Source organism: Mustela erminea, chromosome 10 (assembly GCF_009829155.1).
Source record: "Mustela erminea isolate mMusErm1 chromosome 10, mMusErm1.Pri, whole genome shotgun sequence".
Classification (NCBI taxonomy): domain Eukaryota; kingdom Metazoa; phylum Chordata; class Mammalia; order Carnivora; family Mustelidae; genus Mustela; species Mustela erminea.
The window spans coordinates 105609590-105627559 of NC_045623.1; the positions used below are offsets into that span (position 1 = coordinate 105609590).

Consider the following 17970-nt stretch of genomic DNA (forward strand, 5'->3'; position numbering starts at 1 on the left):
GCAGAACCAGAGCAGTGTAGGGCTGTTGCCATGCCAGGTGGGGGAGGGGACAGAGGTTGGCAGTGCCCAGGGCTCCTAACAGTCTTGGAGCAAAGCTGCTGAGGCCCTTTCTCGTCTCAGATCATTACAGGGTAGGAAGTGGTGGGAAGAGGACGCTGAGCCCCAGACGAGCAGCACGCAGGTGCCCAAGTCCTGCCCTCACTCGCCACTCCAGAGCTGGTTTGGCCTCCCCGACTCCCCCCTCTTGGCACTCTGCCCACCGTCTCGCTTTCCCCCACTCCTGAAGTTAGGGTCTGAGACCCCATCTGCAGTGGGCAAACGTTGGACCTGGGCTAGGGGGAGAAGCCATGGGTCCCTTGCGCCATGAAGCCCAGAAAGCTGCCTCATGTAGACTCAAGGGCAAGGCCAAGGCCTGGGCAAGGGAAGGGAGCATCCCGAGGCCGTAGTCCGTCACCTCTGTAACAACTCACCGAAGTGCCAGAGGGACCGCGCATAGCCTGGGCATCTGTGCTTGTCCCTGAATCCCGGAATATGGTCCTTACCTCTGAATGCCCCCGTGGTCAAGGAATAGAAAGAAAGCAGCTTAGGTTGGTTCTGGGTCTAAAACAGATTGTCCTCCTCAAACTCCAGGAGGGATTTAGCAGAGTACGGGCCTGGTGTTTTGGAGAAGTCCCAGTGACGGGATTTAGGTGGTCCCTGACTTAAGCTGTCCGTCACAACCATCCGTGCCCCATTCAGACTCTGCTCCGTGCCAAGCACTGAGCAGGGCCCTGTGCTCCGGGTGGGGTGGCTGTGAACTGTTGTGTGCAGTCCTTAACACCCATCCCCTCCCCCTGAATCTGGGGAGTGACGTTCTGGTGATGACCTGGCCCAACATAGCTTGGCAAAGGTGACACTATGTGACTTGCGGGCTACGTCATGAGGAGGCCTCACAATTTTGGCCTGTAGGAACATTCATCCTTGGCGGCCAGCCACCGTGCTGGGAGGAAACCTGTGGAGAGGGGCCCAGGCTCACACCCAGCACCCTCCTGCCAGGCACAGACCCCCGCCCTCCAGCCTCCAGGGAAGTCCCCGGGCGGCCCGCCACCCAGCCGCAGATGACTGCAGCGATCCTGGCACAGAGGGTTGGGCTGGTCCTAATTCCACTAAAGATGAGGAAATGAAGCAATCGTTTGCGTCAGGTCACAGTGCTATTAATAAAGCTGAGCACCCCACAGTCTTCCTCTGTGATCTGGCACCCGGCCCTGCTGTCCCTGTGGCTGCTGAACCCAGGGACCAGCAGGGCCTTCTGTCATTCCAAAAGTGGTGTTGTTGCCTGAACTCCAGGCCCCCTCGACAAGCAAAGCAAGTTAGGACCCTCCCAAGGAAAGGATCCGGTCTGTGGTCCTCTGCCAGCCAGGGTCCAGGGCCTGTGAACCAGAGCCCCATCCTCAGGCTCCCCAGTGGGATCTGCTGCACACCAGCAAGGTCCTCTTCGGGGGCCGGGACGGCAGAGGTCTGGTCATGAATTCTACCCCCCACCAGGTGGCAGCACCACGGCTGGGAAACAGCAACGCCCCGCTCCCAGTTCTAGGAGACCGAGACAAGCCCAGAGGAAAGCACCCAAGCGTCTCGCTCTGCTGAGGTCTCCTGACAAGGTGGGAAAGCTGCTGGCTGAGCAGCACCCGAGGTACAGGGATGTCTGGGCAAGGTACCGTTTCTTCTAGACTCTAGGGGAAAGCAGCACAGCCGGGGAAACTAGGTGACCGGGAACGACCGCCAGACAGGCTGAAACACTGAAGTCCAAAGCGGTGTGGTTTATTGGGGGCTGGGGCCAAGCAGGAGATGGCAGTAGGGCGGCTATGTGTCACAGTCCTCGGGGATGGCCGCTGTGATGATGAGCGAGGGCTCCATGACACTTGGGCTCCCCAAGCTCTCCTCCGCACAGAGTCTCTGGCCAGGGAGCTGGGAGGCCAGGCCGCCCTGAGCCAGGGACGCCACGATGACCTCAGCGGAGCCCACCTCCAGCTCGGCGGGGGGCTGCAGTGCCACCACCACCATCTTCTCGTCCTCAATGACCAGGTTCCGGAGCTTGCGCTGCCGCGGATTGTAGTTCTCCACCCGGTCGTGGATCTCCATGTGCCTCCGGAGGTGGGCCTAGGGCGGAGGCAAGAGAACTCAGGGCTGGCCCGGGAGAGGTGTGGGGCCCGAGGGGGCAGGAGCGCGGCCTCTGGCTCCAGGCCTACCTGCCGGGTGAACTTGTAGCCACACTCCGTGCACTCGAACTTCCTGACCCCCTTGTGCCTTCTGACGTGCACGCGCAGCTGCTCCACGGCTGCGGAAGGGGAGGGAGCCGGCATCAGGACAGGAGGGGACGTGAGCAGCTGGTGCTGCGGTGGGGGCAGGCCGGGTGCGTGGCTGCCTCACGGCCCCCCTCTGGCGGCAGCAGCACCCCGAGGGCCCTGCACAGAACCCTCCGGAGCTTCCACCCCCACCTTGCGGCAGCTCCAAGCTCGTCTTGAAGGCACAGGAAACGAGATCCTCCGGCAAGGTTTCATGCCAAAGAGGCGCACACAGAAGCCACTGCTGCCTCTTCCCGCAGAGACTCCAGCCCGCTCAGACCCCCCGCGGCACACTCAGGGACAGGCGACGGATGCGAGGCCAAGTACCTTTGAAGGTCTTCCCACAGATCTGGCAGAAGTGAGGCCGGCCCTCCTGGTGGCGGCTCGCCACGTGCCTCAGCAGGGGCCCCTTCTCCGTGAAGCGCTGCTCGCAGAACTCACAGCTGAACGGCCTCTCGCCCGTGTGGGTGCGGTTGTGCTTGTCCAGGCTGGCTGCGGGGACAAGACGGGGGAGCTCAGCCGCCGGGCCTCGCCCCAGCTCAGGGAGAGGCCGGGGCCGCCTCACCTTGCGTGCGGAAGGTCTTGCCGCAGAGGTGGCACTGGAAGGGCTTCTCGCCGGTGTGCGTGCGCAGGTGCATGTTGAGGTTGGCCTTCTGGGTGAAGGCGTGACTGCAGAACTCACAGACGTACGGCCTCTCGTTCCTGCCCGGGCGGGGGGCGGGGGGGGGGGACACAGACACCATCAGCAAGGGAAGCAGCCCCCTTCACTCTGCCCCTGGCCCAAGGAAACCATCCGCCCGAAGCACGGCCCCTGACGCGGGGGACCAGGCCCCGGCTGAGACCAGCTGTGCGGAAGGAGGGCTGGGGCGGTGCCGGCAGGGAAAGGCGCACCAGCCCCATCCCGGGAGCCGCAGGACACTAAGACTCTCCCCCGACCCTTGGGCCCGACAAACTCTCTTATCCCTCAGGTGCCGCCACCAGAGCGGCTCCAGTCCCACACAAGCCTCAGCTGAGTCTGTCTTCCAGGCCCACGCACCGGCCTGGGGAAAGACCACCTGTGCACACCTGTGCTTGGCCTTGATGTGCATCTGCAGGCCATTCCGGCTGGAGGCCCTGTGCCCACACTCCTCACACACGAACAGCTTCTCCCCACGGTGCTTGAAAGCCTCGTGCAGCTGCAGTTCCGTCCGGGACAGGAAGCACTTGGCACAGGTGGGACACTATGCGACAGACGGAGCAAGACCGTGGTGAGGGCAGGGAGGGGCTCCCTGTCCTCCACACGACAGAAGCCACTGTAGCCCGCCTGGCTCTGACCACCTCTCGCCACTGCCAGTTCCCAGTGCCCAGCCGGCCCGGCACTCACGGCGTGGGGCTTGGGGGCGCCGTGCAGCTTGATCAGGTGGCTCTGCAAGTCCTTCTTCTGCATGAACTGCTGGGAGCAGGAGGAGCACTGGAAAACAGGCCCAAAGTCACCTCTTTGGCTACTCACACCAAGGGAACCCTGACTGCCCCCAGGCTGTGGGGGCAGAAACCCAACAGCAGGGCCGAGCCTAAGATGCCAGGAGGTTCCGTGAGCTGGGGTAAAGAATGCTCCAGAAAGGGCCGCCAGTGCCATGCCCACAGGGACACGGAGCCCGCCCTCCATGGAAGAAAAGAAGGACCCAGAAAGGGCCAGTGACCCAGCCCGAAGGTAGGGGACACAAGATGGGTAGGGAAGGCTGAGCACCTTGACAGCTAGCGAGGAGGAGGCACCTAGCATCATCCCATGTAGGGGGCTTGGCAAGAGGGATCCTGGGGCTGCCCCTCTGCCCACTGCCCTGGGGACAGGCCAAGCCTGACCTTGTAAGGCATCTCTCCGGTGTGGGACACCATGTGGACCCGCAGCTCCATCCTCCGGCGGAAGGTCTCCTGGCACACGGAGCACGTGAAGACCTGGCAGTGTGAGGGGCAAGCAGGGCCGGCATCAGGGGGGGGCCTCTGCCTGCGACGGCAGCCTCTGCCCGGGCTTCCACTCGCTGCTGGGAGGAGTCTGCCCGAGGGGGGGGACGCTAGGGTGGGAGAGGGCAACACGTGACCTGCCTGCCCTGACCCTGACGGTCGCCGAGCTCTGCAAACCCCCCATGCCAGGCTGGGGCAGGGGCTGAGAGACCTCCCCCGCAACCCCCGGCAACAGGCCTCTAGGAAGAAGAGGGTGGAATTTAGTTGGCCACGTCACACGGGCCAGCCCACGGCGTGCGGGCAGGTGGCCTTTCTCAGCAGCCATCCCCCCCACTTAGACACCCCTTCTCCAGAGTCCCGGGGCCCACAGGGCAAGCCCAAAATGCCTCCCACCAAGTCCCTCCTGCTCTTGGGACCGATGTGCCCACCTGTGATACCAGGCAGTGGACTCGATGGCACCCAAGGAGACTCCAGCTCTCTTGGATTTACAGTCCTGTCTAAGACTGTCTCCTGGGGGCCCCTCTCAGGAGGACAAAGGCCAGCGTGCTCTGCCCACAAATCCTGGGCCAACCCACAGGTACCTGTTCGGAGCGGTTCATGCAGTTCCGGGCTTCGTGCTCCACGAGGTTCTCCTTCCGAAAGTAACACTTTCCACATTTGGGACACTCGAAGGGTTTCTCCCCAGTGTGTTTCCTGCCAGGAGAAGGCACAGAGGGTGTGGGGCCTGCGCGACTCCCCACCGCTCCCTCGCCCAGCGCCCCTCCGGCTCCCCCACCAGCAGTGCTGGGCTCCACGGCAGAGAGGAAGCGCAGTCCCGGCCATGACTCCCCACTTGGCTTGGTCAGACCTGGCTGACGAAGCCACACAGGTGCGCCCAGAAGCCCTCCTCCTCGCGGGAGCCCGCACGGCTGCACATGGAGGGCCCCACAGAGCCACACGGGCCCAGCTCGCCAGCATCTCACCACAGAAATAACCCCTGGGTCCCGACTCCCCAGAGAAACCACACAGTCCGCCTCAACTTCTGTGGGCTTTGCCATCACGACCACAGCCAGAACCCGACCGCTTCGCCTGGCCTCCACTCCTACCGCCTCGTGCAGCCGGGCCATCCCCTGCCCGGGCCATCCCCTGCCTGAGCCCTGTCTCGTGTGGTGCTCCACGCCTGCCTCGACACAATGAACTCCAGCCTCCAGGGCGACTCTGAGATGTAGTCAGACCTCAGCGCCCCTTTGCTCCCAACCCTGCAACACTGCCCATTTCACCCCGAGGAAAGCCTGGCGCCTCGGAGGCACAGCCCGCCAGCCCCTTACATAGCTCCCCAGCTCTGGCCTCCCTGATGTTTGCCGACCCACCCGCTCACTCTAGGGTCTCTACTCTGGCCCTCCTCGACCCACAACACTCCCCGCAGCCACTCTCTCGGTGAAGGTCCCACGTCCTTTGAGTCTCCTCCAAATTCCTTTCTTTAAAGCTGCACCACCACCTCCCCCTGAACCCTCCGACCTCTGGGCAGGGCTCTGCCCCTGCTTTCTTCTGTGGCACCTCCCATCTTCCACCACACGGTCAAGTTGGCATCTGTCAGTTCCAGTCTGCGCGGCCCTGCTGAGAGCCAGGCGCCCTGACGCCTCTGCTGCATTTGCTAAGCTACCCCCAAGCACGCACTCCAGTCTTGTCAGCCGCCCAGCAGAACGAACGAGCTCATGAACCGTGACCTCAGGGCACCTGAGCACACCGGGAGCGCGCTCACCAGTCCTCCGAGGCCAGATGGTTCTCTCCTCTGCCCCTCCACGGACTGTCCTCATCCCAGTGACCTCATGACCCCGCGAGGGCATCATCCCTTCCCAGGTCTCAAGGCCAGTCCAGGAGCCTGCGGCCCAAGATAGGGATGGGGACGGTGCCTGCACCCAAGCCTCCCGCTGGGGGAGCATCAGGCAGATGTGGACCAACCCAGGGGGCCTCCCACACTGGCACTTCCCCAGACCCCAGTGGCCGCCGCTGCCCCAAAGCAGGGCGAGCAATCCTCAGCCGGCAACGACTCCAGCTCATCACCGCCACCTTCCCAGAGCGCCACGCTGAGAAGGCGTGTGTGCCCCCAACCTGGCCTGGCAAGAAATCAGCCTAGTGACGACTCGGACTATGAGACAGCAGGTCTAGAAAGCACGTCTCTAGCGGCCACCCCTGGAGGCCTTGCAGAGACCTGGAGCAGCGCTGTCAAGAAACCTGTGACCATGGAAACGTTCGGTCTGTGCTCAGTCAGCAGCCAGGGCCCCCCACCAACTCCGGAACACTTGAAATGTGGCCAGTGCATCTAAGAAACGGAACTCATTTTTACTTTTATTTTGAGCTAGCATAGCTTCATGTGGCATCTCGCTACCTTTCCAGACAATACAGGTTTAAACAAACGACCATTTCCCCAGAATCACAGGAGGCACCAGCCTGAAAGACTGACATCTTGGCCCAAAGCCCACACTGCCAGGCTTTAGAAATATAGCACAAGGCCATGAGTTTCTCTCATCCCCTTAGCAGAAGGCAGCTACAGGTCACGGTCCACAGTGCGTGGGACTTATTAACAAGTGTGCAAACACCCACTAGGAGTAGGAGAAGGAAGAAGAAATCTGACCCGAGGCCAGGTTCTCACTCCCCGATGAGGAGAGGCAGGTGGACATCGGGCACTACGTGAATCTGCAACGGAGCCCCCGGCCCCCACATGGCCCAGAAGAGTGCAGTGCAGTCCCCTCCCCTACCAAGAGAAGAGCGGACAGGAAAAGAAAATTACAAAAGAGACCGTTTACCTGTTGTGGACTTTTAGATAATATTTGCTGAGGAACTTTTTATGACATGTGGGGCATTCAACTGGCACCGCTGTACCTTTTCTGTTCTCAGCGGGCTCTGCTACCAGGGAACCTGCGCTCAGGGCTGGCTCAGCAGCACACGGCTTTCTGATCACGTTTGATTTCCTCCTGGTAGGCAAGGTCTCAGTCTCTGAAACGTAATCACCATCCCCGTCGTCCTCAACTTGAACCACCACTTCCCACTAGAGCAGAAAAGGCAGCAGGAAGCGAGGTCACCAAATTAATCAGCGGGAGTTCTGGGGACAGATGTCCAGCGCCATCCAGTTCCATCCCAAGGCCTAACCCACACACCTTCCCTTTATCGGTGACTGCTCCCATCAGGGTCCTAAGGCAGGTCACGTCGGAATCTTGGATTTGGAGAGCAGCGGCTCTCTCTGTGGGGAGCTGGAAGTCTGGCTGGATTTCACCACCGTCGGGAAACCCCTGTAACCCTGAGGCCAGCTATCCAACCCCAAGAGACTGCCAATCCTCGACAGCTGTGACTCATAGAAAGGTCAGCCGGAGGCTGCGACTAGAGCCAGATTCCTAGGTTCAAAGAAAACCTATTCCAGACCCACATAACTAAGATTCTACTTAGGGGTCCAGATTACCCCAGAAGAGCGCCAATCTCCTCCCGCTGACTCCCACCTCCCCATTCCCAGCACCCTGGGCACAATACCTCATTATTCCCGCTCTGCAGCTGAACACCTTCAGCCTCAAAGGGCCTAGGGGGGACTTTGCAATCCTCGGGCTCCTTGTCCTCTGAGGGACAAAGCTTTAAGGTCGGCTTGAGTTTCCCGCGGTGGGCAGGGAGAGCAAGCTGGGGCCTCTCGGGGCTGTGACTGCCACTGATCTCCTGGTCCCTGGGGACCTGACCCAGCGCCTTCGAAACGTCCTCCTCCTCCAAGCCTGCCGGCTCCTTGAGGTGGCTGTTCACATTCCGGGGGCCAGGCTTCCCCAGCCCGCTTTGGCCACTCGTTGCCTGCCCCACTGAGGTTTTGGGCTTGAAACTCTGGCACAGCTCCACAGCCTCTGGCACTCGCAACTCCCTGGCTGCCAAGAGCACCTGATCCCGGTTTCCTGAGGTGAGAGCAAGGTGACCAGTATAGAAGAAGTCCAACAGGAGACCAAAGATCTCGGCGAAGCCGGCAGGGAGGACAACGCTGCCCCCTGAGCCATCCCCATAGAGGCTCTGGAAGAAGTGGCTGCAGCAGGCCAGGACACTCCAGTGGGCCTTGAACACCAGGCCCCCCACATCCAGGGTGGCATCACAGTACTGGCCCTTCTCCCGCTGCTTGTTGAGCTCCTGCAGAACCCTCACGCTGTGCTGGATGAAGGAGCCATCCATGGTCTGTCTGGAGGACAGGAAGGCAAAAGTGACACACTGGCCGGCCCATCCCAGCAGGAGCGAGGGAAAGGGGGAAAGGGGAGGCGCACTCTGCTCAACCAGTCAACACTGATCTCAGCGAGGGCCTGGGTCGAGGTTAGAGCGTGCCAGCTGAGCCAGGAATGGGCTGAACGCCTCCGGGGGTGAGGGCCCGGCGAGCCGCCCACACTGGGTAGGCCAGGGACCACAGGGGGCGGAAGCATGGCTTGGCGGGGGACAGGACCGGCGTGAGGAGGTGCGGGTGGGAGGAATCAGTGTGGGAAAAGAAGCGGGGGGTCGGCGCGAAGTGACCGGCCTGGCACGGCCAGAGGACCCGTGGCAGGGGAGGGCTGCGGGGGCGGACAGGTGAGCAGAACCCACGGCGCGCCCACACGTCCCGGGAGGCCGGGCGGAAGGCGGCCACGGCGGCCCGCAGCTCTTCCCTCCCTCGCCCCGTTCCCCCCGATGTCCTCACCCCGGCCCGTGCCCCCCGCGTCGGCTCCACTGACCCCGGACCTCGTTGTCTCCACAGCACCCCTGACCAACTGCCCAGACCTTACGTGCACGGCCGACCGTACGGAGACGCCGCCGCCGCCGTCGCCGCCGTCGCCGCCGCAGGACGTGACGTCAGGGCGCGCCGGACGGAGCGAAAGACCCGGAGGCGCAGGGCTTTGGCACCGCCCCCGGGGCGGGGCCACGCCGAGAACGGCCAATGGGGTGGGGCGAGGGGGCCGGGCCCAGTTCTCTCGGCGTCGGGCTCGCCTCCCGGAGTTGCTTGGCAACGCCCAGCTGGGCGCCGGCTCTTCGCCCGGCCGGGGCCCAGTCAGGGGCTTCCGGCTGCGGTTGGGCCCCGCGGCGGCCTCGACCTGGGGGTGGTAGCGCCCCACCCTCGCCCCAGACAGCAAGCGCAGCCGGGACGCACATTTCACCGCTTTATTGGCAGCCCGGAGCCTGGGCCGGACTCCGCGAGCGTACACCTTGCGGGTCCAGGGGCCTCCCGGAGAGCGCAGGCCGCGCGCGCCTCGCTCGACCCGCGACCCCCGAGCCGGAGGAGGTGTCAGGCCCGCCCCTCACCCCCATCCCTGGGCTGGCCCTGCCCGCCTCCGCGGTCAGGTGGAGCCGCAGCGCCGCGTGTAGTCCTGGATGGAGGCCTGGAAGTGCTCGGCGCTGTTGAGATCTGGGCGGCGCAGGATCACGTAGCACTTGGGGAGGAAATAACCGCCGAAGCCGCCGCTCAGGCTGCTCAGCGCCGCCAGCACGTGGACCGCGGGCAGGTACTTGCCCTGGTAGACGCTGGCCGTGGTGAAGAAGCCGATCCAGGCCACGAAGTTGAGGAGCAGGCTGAAGGTGACGCATTTGGCCTCATTGTAGTTCTCTGGCAGGTCCTTGCCCAGGTAGCTGCAGGCAAAGGCGCTGAGGGACAGGAGGCCGTTGTAGGCGAAAGCCAACAGGAAGCCCACTGAGTTGGCCTCTGTGCAGTCGAGCACCACCAGCTGAGGGAAGCGCTGGTACTCCCTGGTGGGCCGCGGGGTCCACACCGCAAGCCAAGTCAGACAGATGAGCAGCTGGGCCACTGAACTGGTGACCACAAATAGGCTGGGACCATGGTTTCGGACCCAGGCGTGGTAGAAGGTGGGTACCTTGGCAGAAAACTTGAAGATAAAGACCAGTTGGAAGGAGCGGATTGTCAGGCAGGACAGGAAGATGGCAAAACAGAGGGCAAAGAGGCCTTGGCGCAGCAAGCACGTGGGCAGGGTGGGCTCCCCGAAGAAGCCATAGAGCCCACAGCTGCCCCCTGCCAGGGAGCCCAGCATGAAGAAGCACAGCCTGCCCCCAGCTGACCTCACCACGGGGGTCTCTAAATGCCAGGCAAACAGGCCAGCAGTCCCAGTCACCAGCACCAGGAGCAGGGTATTAGCTGCCAACAGCACCCAAGAGATAGGTTCATGCCAAGTCAAGAACACCACGGTGCGTGGGAAGCAGGTTTCACTTCCCTCAGGTGCCCATTCTTCTTTCCCACAAGGCTGGCAGCTGTGGAGGTCTGGAAGGAAAGCCAGAAGGCTCCTGAGAGCTAGATGAGCAGAACAGGAGTGAGGAAGGGAGGCCACATAGGCCTGCAGGGTGCTGGGAGGGCTGTCCCACAGGAGCTGGGCGCTACTGGGCGCGGTGAGATGGGGGTGGCCCTGAGTGTGGTCCCCAGGCCAAGTGTTTCTTCAAGATGCCTGTATGAATTACAGCTTCTGGCGATGCTTAGGTACGTTCTAACTAGCTCATGAACCCCTGGGCTTGGAAACCAAGAGGTCCTTAGGGAGAACCTCACTCTGGGGACTCTGCCCACATACCAGTGAGGCCATAGGAGCAGTCAGCCCTGGAGGAAGGGCATTTTCATCCCTCCCCAGCACTTCCCTTAACCAAATCCACCTTCCTGTGCTGCCATTCTGTGGTTTCTCTGACTCTGAGAACAGAAGACACACATTTCCATGCCCACAGAGAGGTGAAGGAAAGAATGTGGCTCATGGGATCCAGCTCTGGGCTGAGCCCTTAGCTACCCCAATTTGCTCTCTGATCTTAACCTTCTATCGCTGGGTGGAATATGTTGATTCTTCAGCTGCAGATACAACAGTGTCTGCATTCAGGCCAAGCTGTTCAAGGTCCTGGCTGTCTTCAGCATGGGCAATGGAAGGGACTTTGCACAGGTAGCATGGGAGTGTCCAAGGGAACATAGCTACGTCTGTTTGCATAAAGACATTGAATTTAGGATAAAGTTGCTCCTGTAGGAATTGGGCTGGGAGCTCTCTAGTAAAAGACATAGTGGGTCTGAGGACTTCAACTGCTTGTTTCTTTCTGCTTCATCGGAATTCAGTTTGGTGGCAGGTGTTCTCCGTCCCATACCTAATAGGCAGCGAAGTGAGCAAGGCCCTGGTTTTGCACATGTGTGACCCAAGGGGGATCCCCTCATCTGCTCTACAGACCCTAGGTGTGCCCAGTCATCGCCCACTCTCTTGGGCACTCACCACTCTTGTTGAGGAAGGTCCCGGCCTCACAAGGCACACACTCAAAGCAGCAGTGGTAGAAACCCACGATGACCCGCTGGTGCCCTTCCAGACAGTCGCTGGAGCACACGGACTTAGGCACCTGCAAGAAGCCACAGGTGTTGTTAACCATACGGAGTGGCTCAGGTGAAGAGATGCTCACGTGTAGAATGGGCAATGATCTCTGTGCATCTGTTTTCACTGCTCACTCCCAGGGCAGAGCCCCTGGTTTTGTAAACCAGCAGCAGCCAACCATCTGGGTATTGCCTGGGGGGCTGCCCTGGCAGGGCTGGATAGAGCCTTGTTGGCCGAGTACCTGGAATCCCCCTCCTGCTCTTTGTAAGCTGTGTCCAGAGCATCCCCAGGCTCCAGGCTGCCCATAAGGCAGTCCCCTGGCGCGGGACCATGTCTCTTACCTGGTTGTCCTTTCCGTGCCACCGGATTTTGGTTTTATTTATGTCCAGCTGAACTGGAGGCCCCGTGGAGGAGCCAATGACCCTGAAGGTCCACTTGGAGCCACTCCAGTCCCAGGCAATTATGTCATAGCTGCTGAGAGGATCCCCGTTGTCATTAAACATCACATTATCCTCGTGTAGAAGGAAATTCACTTTGCGGATCTGTTCCAGAAGCTGAAATAAACAGGGATCAGGGAGCTGCCCTAGATGGCAAAGACCGTTCCTTCTCGGTCGCCCAGACCTAGAAGGCTCAGGAAGCAAGTGCCTGGGGCCTTGTGCTTCTATTGAGGTGGTTTCCGTCCATCTGGAAATTCAGAGCCCTCCTCCTCCAAGGAAGCCCCCCAACCCTCCCAACCAGCCTCCTGAGAGGAAGCTTCTAACAAAGGACCTCCTTTACACTGATTTTTAGTCCTGGATCTGAAGCATGGAGAGTGGGAGGGAATGAGGTTCAGAGAAGCGAAGCCTAAGAGAGGACATCAGTCCTCTGATCGGTGGCCTTTGTCCCCTACCCCGGTACCTAGTTATGCCAGAGAGTGATCACTCTGCTTGCCTCAGGTAATCACCCTGTTTCAGGGTGCCAGGGGCTGGGCTCCCTTACCTGCCAGGGATAGACCTTGTCCCTGGAACAGGCTCCAGAGGCACAGTCCAGGAGCTGGTGCAGGCCATGGGCCACTGCGTAGACAGCCCGGTAGACGTTGTAGGCAGAGCTCATGGAGAACGTGCTGAGTTTGGGCATCTGCTGTGCCGTGAAACCCCGGCACTCCCTGCACAGTTGGTTGCTGCTACACCAGGAGCCCTCGGAGCAAGGCCCATGGGCCCCCTTAGCTGCCCGGACATGGGCCTCTTCAAACTCCTTCAGGCCAGGGACAAGCCTCTGCTGGATGGCCACACCCAGCACCGTGCCAATGCCCCAGATCCCGGGCACGCTGCTGATGTGTCTGGAGATGGCCCAGTCCTCGGAGGCGATCCACACCTTGGCGGTGAGGTTGGTCAGCACCACGGACTCGAAGAACACCCTGGCCAGCTGCCTGCTGGAGAAGACGACCACCACGGTGGTCCTCGCTCGGGCCAGGTGAAGCATCATGGCCTGCATCCTCTCACTCCCCGGGTAGGCAGAGAAGGGTATGATATCCTTGAAGGCAATGCAGATGCCATGCTGGGGGGCCAGCTCCTCCAGTGCTTGCACCCCCAGCTGCCCATAGTCGCCGTCGCTGCCCACCAGCGAGATCCAGACCCACCCAAACCTCTGCAGCAGCAGCACCAGGACCTCCACCTGGTGCTCATCACTGGGGATGGTGCGCAGAAATGACGGGTAATACCGCTTCACTCCGAGCATCCTACTGCTGGCCTCGTAGCTGACCTGTGGGGGTTCCGTTCAGCAAGTTCAGTGGCATCAGTCTCAACTCAGCCCCCCCCCCACTGCTGGCCCTTTGCTGGGTACTGGGACCTGGGGAGGAGGGACACCTGGTTCCTGCCCTGGCCCTCAAGGAGAGCTCCTCTGGACATAGGAGGCTGACAAGGTACATCTGGAGAAGAGGCAGAAACCCAAGGGGGAAGTTCTGAGAAAGGGGAAGGGAATAGAAGCTGCACAGAGGGAGTGAAATGACCCAAGAGGTCAGAGGCAGATGACCTGTCTGGAAGAAGGAGCACAAAAGTCAGTCTGTCTGGTCAGGGCAGAAGCCCTTAATTGTCAGGCTCAGAGAACTGGTCTTTATCTATAGACCATGGGGAGCCCCTAAATGCTTAGCCAGAGAAGTGATATGGTCCAACTTGTGCTTTAGAAGTGTATCTCCAATTTCAATGAGGAACATGTTAGAAGAGGCTCAAGACCAGAGTCGGGAGAACCCTTAGAAGGCTGATGGAACCATCTAAATGACAGAAGTTGGTGGTCTGAGTTAGAGCTGTGGCAGTGGTGAGGTAGAAGAGGGGACAGACTGAGCAGCATTTAGAAGGTAAATGCAGAGGCCACGGTGATGGGCTAACTGGGGGGTGGGGGGCAGAGGACTGTAGGTAGGCCTGCCCATTTCCTGGCTTGAGTAGAGAAGCAGGAGGGAGGGATGCAGGAAGAAAGAAGCTCGAGTTATCTCCCATGGGCCTGCTGGGTCCATGCAGTGGAGACCCTGGATGAGCTTCCAGGAAGGAGGCTCAGAGCTTAGAACACAGGGACTGAAAAGCATTTGTTGGATTTGGAGACCGAGAAAGCCCTCCAGATCACAACAAGAGCAGGAGTGGTGGGCCAGCGGCCAGGGCAGGAGGTTGAGAAGCAAATGGCAAGAGGGGGAGTGAACAGGACTAGCAGGCCTGCAGGTAAGTTTCCGTGGAAAGGGGGCAGAGGGAGGACAGTGCTGGGAGGGGAGGTGCCTAAAAGATGGGCAGGCCGGCTGACAGGCTTACAGGCTGACAGGAAGCCTAGGAAAGGCTGACAAGCAGAGGAGGGGGCAAGGCCTGGGGGACAGCCCTCTGAGTGGTGGACCGCACCTCTCTGAGCCTAAGCCTGAGCCTGGACAGGGAGAGGAAGGCAGGAAGAAGAGGGAGCGCAGGGGAGAAGTGGAGAGTCTGTGGGGCAGGAAACGAAGGGTGTTCCATCCTTCGTAAAGAAGACGGTGCGCGCAGAGTGAAGGGCTTTCTAAGGAGAATGGGTTTTCTCCGGACCACTGAAGCAAGAAGGTCTGGAAGCAGCACTTGGGGAGGAAGAAATGGTGGCGCCAGGACTGTGACGGGGCAGAACCCCCTGCAATGTGACTCAGAGTGGTGACCACCCAGAAGATGCAGGGGGCCAGAGTGGCCCGGGGGCCCAGCAGTTCCAGCCCACCACCCCCAGCCGCAACTGGCCTTGCCAGAAGGGGAGGTGGACACACTGCCGGGGCCCCCAGCTTACCAGGGGCACCAGAAAGGGGCTCAGCAGGGCTGCGGTGGTGGCAGCGTGGCTGGTGGTGTCAGGCCCAATCACTGCCAGCGCAGCAGGGGAGTAGTGGGCAGGGTTTGCCCGGACCTCTATGTGATGCGTCCCCAGCACGGAGAGCACATTTAGTGTGGCATACACGTTGGCCGACTCGGAGCACACGTCGTACAGCTGGTACCCCAAGGTGACGTTGGGCAACAGGGCCGTGGAGTTGTTGATCTCCTCGATGCCAAAGCGCATGGCCTGGAAGAGGTGGTAGCCATGGCCGTTGAAGCTGTTGGGTCTGTGGAGAGAGCCAGGCTGAGAGCCAAGAAGAGCAAGGCCTTGCTGCAACCCTCTTTGGAGGGTAGGAAGGAAACTCGGAGGTCATCTGTCCAGTGCCCATAACCGTGACCTCAGTGTGGGCCCTGTGCCATACACACAGTTGTGTTAACAGGCCTTTGGGTGGGGTGGGGGGGTACAAGTGGGAGAAACCACAAACCACGCCCCCCAGATGAGCATATTAGCGCTGGAAGCCGATGAAGTCTGGTATCAGAGACACCTGCTGCAGCTGGGGTTCTCCAGAGAAACAGAGCCAACTGCATGTACAGAGAGAAGGAAGGTGGTTTTAAGGAATTGGCTCACGTGGTTGTGGGGCCAACAAGTGTGACGTGTGCAGGGCAGGCCGGAAATGCCCTCCGTGGCTGATGCTGCCATCTTGAGTGTGAAGGCTGAATTCCTTCCTTATTAGGGGACCTCAATCTTTTCTCTTAAGGTCTTCGGCTGATTGGATGAGGCCCACCCACACGACGGAAAACCATCTGCTTTACTCACCGTGTTGAGTTAAATGTTAACCTTCACGGCAGCATCTAGCCAGGTGTTTGGCCAAACAACTGGGCACCCTACCCTGGTCAGGCTGACACAAAAAGTTAACCACACACCTGTTTAACCTTGTTTAACTAGGGCTTCTCACCAGGACACTCATGAATGTGGTGAGGGCCTGTGTTCCTCACTGCCTCTTGGGAACTACTGGCTGCGTCCCTACCGGGACATGGTTCAGGTCTGCTAAAGAGTGTGTAGGCACATTCCCCCTCCCACCCTCTGCGCCTGCTGGAAGGGTCTTGCATCATCATTTCTATCACTTCTGTCCTTGAGTCCCTCAGAGGAAACTCAGTGCCTCCCACCGTGATGCCTTCAGAAGTGGGTGTCCACGTGTCTCCTCTTCCCCAAATCTTCTTTTCCCTGGCTCCTATCTGTAGCTCTTGGGGCCAGACTTCCTGCACTAGGCTCTCCAGAACCTTCCTCCTCTGTGAATCTCAGATGTGCTTTATGTTCGAGGCGTCCTGCCACTGAGTCCCAGTCCGCCATCGAGCATCCCAAATCTTCAACTTGCACAGACGGCAAACAGCTTATCTTCTCTAGGACAAAAGCAGATGTTTTTCTCTACCGACGCTCAACTTCAGGAAGGCAAGACACCGATCTAAGATATGTTTACTAAACTCCTAAAGCATCTACTGCTTTTCCTTTCTCCTCATGGGAAACCAGGCTTGTCATTGGGAGTCTCAGGAGTTTGAACCTGGAGAGGAGCAGGGAGGGCATGGAAGCCAGGAAAAGTCATAATTGCTTAATCCTCTTTTTTTTTTAAAGATTTTTTTTTTTAATTTGACAGATCACAAGTAGGCAGAGAGAGAGGGGAAAGCAGGCTCCCCGCTGAGCAGAGGGCCCGACGTGGGGCTCGATCCCAGGACTCTGGGATCATGACCTGAGCTGAAGGGAGAGGCTTAACCCACTGAGCTACTCAGGTGCCCCAATCCTCTTTTTTTTTAAAAGATATTATTTATTTGACAGACAGCGAGAGAGGGAACACAAGGAGGGGGTGTGGGAGAGGGAGGAGCAGGCTTCCTGCCAAGCAGGGAGCCTGATGAGGGACTTGATCCCAGGACTCTGGGATCATGACCTGAGCCAAAGGCAAACACTTAACTGAGCCACCCAAGCACCCCCATGCTTGCTTAATCCTTGTCACCTCCTAATGTCACAAAGCCTAGAAACCACTGGAAGGGGATTACAAAAAAATAACTAATAGCCAGGACAAAATGACCTATTACAAAGTGGAACCTGAGCAAAAGTGCCAGGGAAGGGGCTCCTGGGTGGCTCAGTTCATTGGGCATCTGCGTTTGGCTCAGGTCGTGACCCACGGTCCTGGGACTGAGTCCCACATTGGGCTCCATGGTCAGTGGGGAGCCTGCTTCTCCCTCTGCCCCTCCCCCTACTTGTGCTTGCTCCCTCTCTGTCAAATAAATAAAATCTTAAAAAAAGAAGAAGTTGAAGGAGGAGGAGGAGGGGGAGGAGGAGGAGAAGAAGAAGAGGAGGAAGAGGACGAGGAGGAAGAAGGAGAAATGGCGCCAGGGAAGGTCTAGCCAGGGCTTGACGGTGGTGGCTGTAGGATGGCGAGGGACTGGAGGTGGTTCAGGCGGCAGCCCCAGGGGCAGAAAGGGCATGGTCTCCACCAAGGAGGGCCGGCAGAGGGCCTTTTAGGCACAGGACCCCTCACTCACCTGTCACAGACCGTCACCGTGGGCCTGCGTCTCACCCCCGGACAGTGAGAGTGCACAGGGAACAGACCTGCGAGGAGGTAATCCCCGGCGAGGCTGAAGTCAGGAGACAGTTCTGCGTCCTGGCAGCTGAGGGCCCAGCAGCAGGAGAGGGAGAGCAGCCGGCTGACCAGGTGAGCTGCCAGGAGTGACATGCTGGCCAGACGCTCCTGCGCCTGGCATGGCCGAGCAGAGCTCTCTGACCACGTTGCCGTTTAAATAGGATAGACAGCAGCCGCCCAGATGCTTCCCAATTTCATGCCTGTGTCAGGGGTGGGGCTGGAACCCAGTCGTAGGAACGTGGCTGCTTGCCTTGGCCTTCTGGGCCTGTGGTCCTTCTCAGGAACTGGGCAGGGGGAAGGCACGGATGCAAACCAGGTGGCACCCACTGACCCTTCCTTGGCATGCTTGTGGCTTCTGTCCTTGCTCTGGTGCCTGTGGTTTCACCTGGCTCAGAGAGGCAGCCCCAAGGGCACCTGGCTGGCTGCATGGGTTAAGCAGCTGACTCTTGATCTTGGCTCAGGTCTTGATCTCAGCGTCTTGGGTTAAAGCCCCATGCTG

The 17970-nt window shown here is 59.9% G+C and overlaps 2 protein-coding genes across 12 annotated transcripts; both read right to left on the reverse strand.

The window, feature by feature from the left end:
- Positions 1–1776: 1776 nt before the first annotated feature.
- On the reverse strand, positions 1777–9087 carry ZBTB48 (zinc finger and BTB domain containing 48). Of its 11 annotated transcripts, none has more exons than XM_032302054.1 (12): positions 9006–9087; positions 7764–8439; positions 7397–7489; positions 7046–7287; positions 4841–4952; positions 4161–4253; positions 3685–3771; positions 3387–3541; positions 2887–3023; positions 2649–2813; positions 2226–2314; positions 1777–2136 (listed from the first exon to the last, which is right to left on the reverse strand). In XM_032302054.1, exons 2-12 carry the CDS (start codon positions 8430–8432, stop codon positions 1840–1842), a joined length of 2139 nt encoding a protein of 712 aa, XP_032157945.1. In that variant the 5' UTR covers positions 8433–8439; positions 9006–9087; the 3' UTR covers positions 1777–1839. The 11 variants fall into 11 exon arrangements, with proteins under 11 accessions (XP_032157945.1, XP_032157946.1, XP_032157950.1 ...); XM_032302055.1 differs by having other exon boundaries at positions 9011–9079; XM_032302059.1 differs by having other exon boundaries at positions 7764–8435; positions 9006–9071.
- Positions 9088–9529: 442 nt separating this feature from the next.
- Positions 9530–17750, reverse strand: TAS1R1 (taste 1 receptor member 1). The gene is made up of 6 exons (XM_032302074.1): positions 17374–17750; positions 14816–15122; positions 12536–13297; positions 11899–12111; positions 11465–11585; positions 9530–10491 (listed from the first exon to the last, which is right to left on the reverse strand). Exons 1-6 carry the CDS (start codon positions 17562–17564, stop codon positions 9560–9562), a joined length of 2526 nt encoding a protein of 841 aa, XP_032157965.1. The 5' UTR covers positions 17565–17750; the 3' UTR covers positions 9530–9559.
- Between the last annotated feature and the right edge of the window lie 220 nt (positions 17751–17970).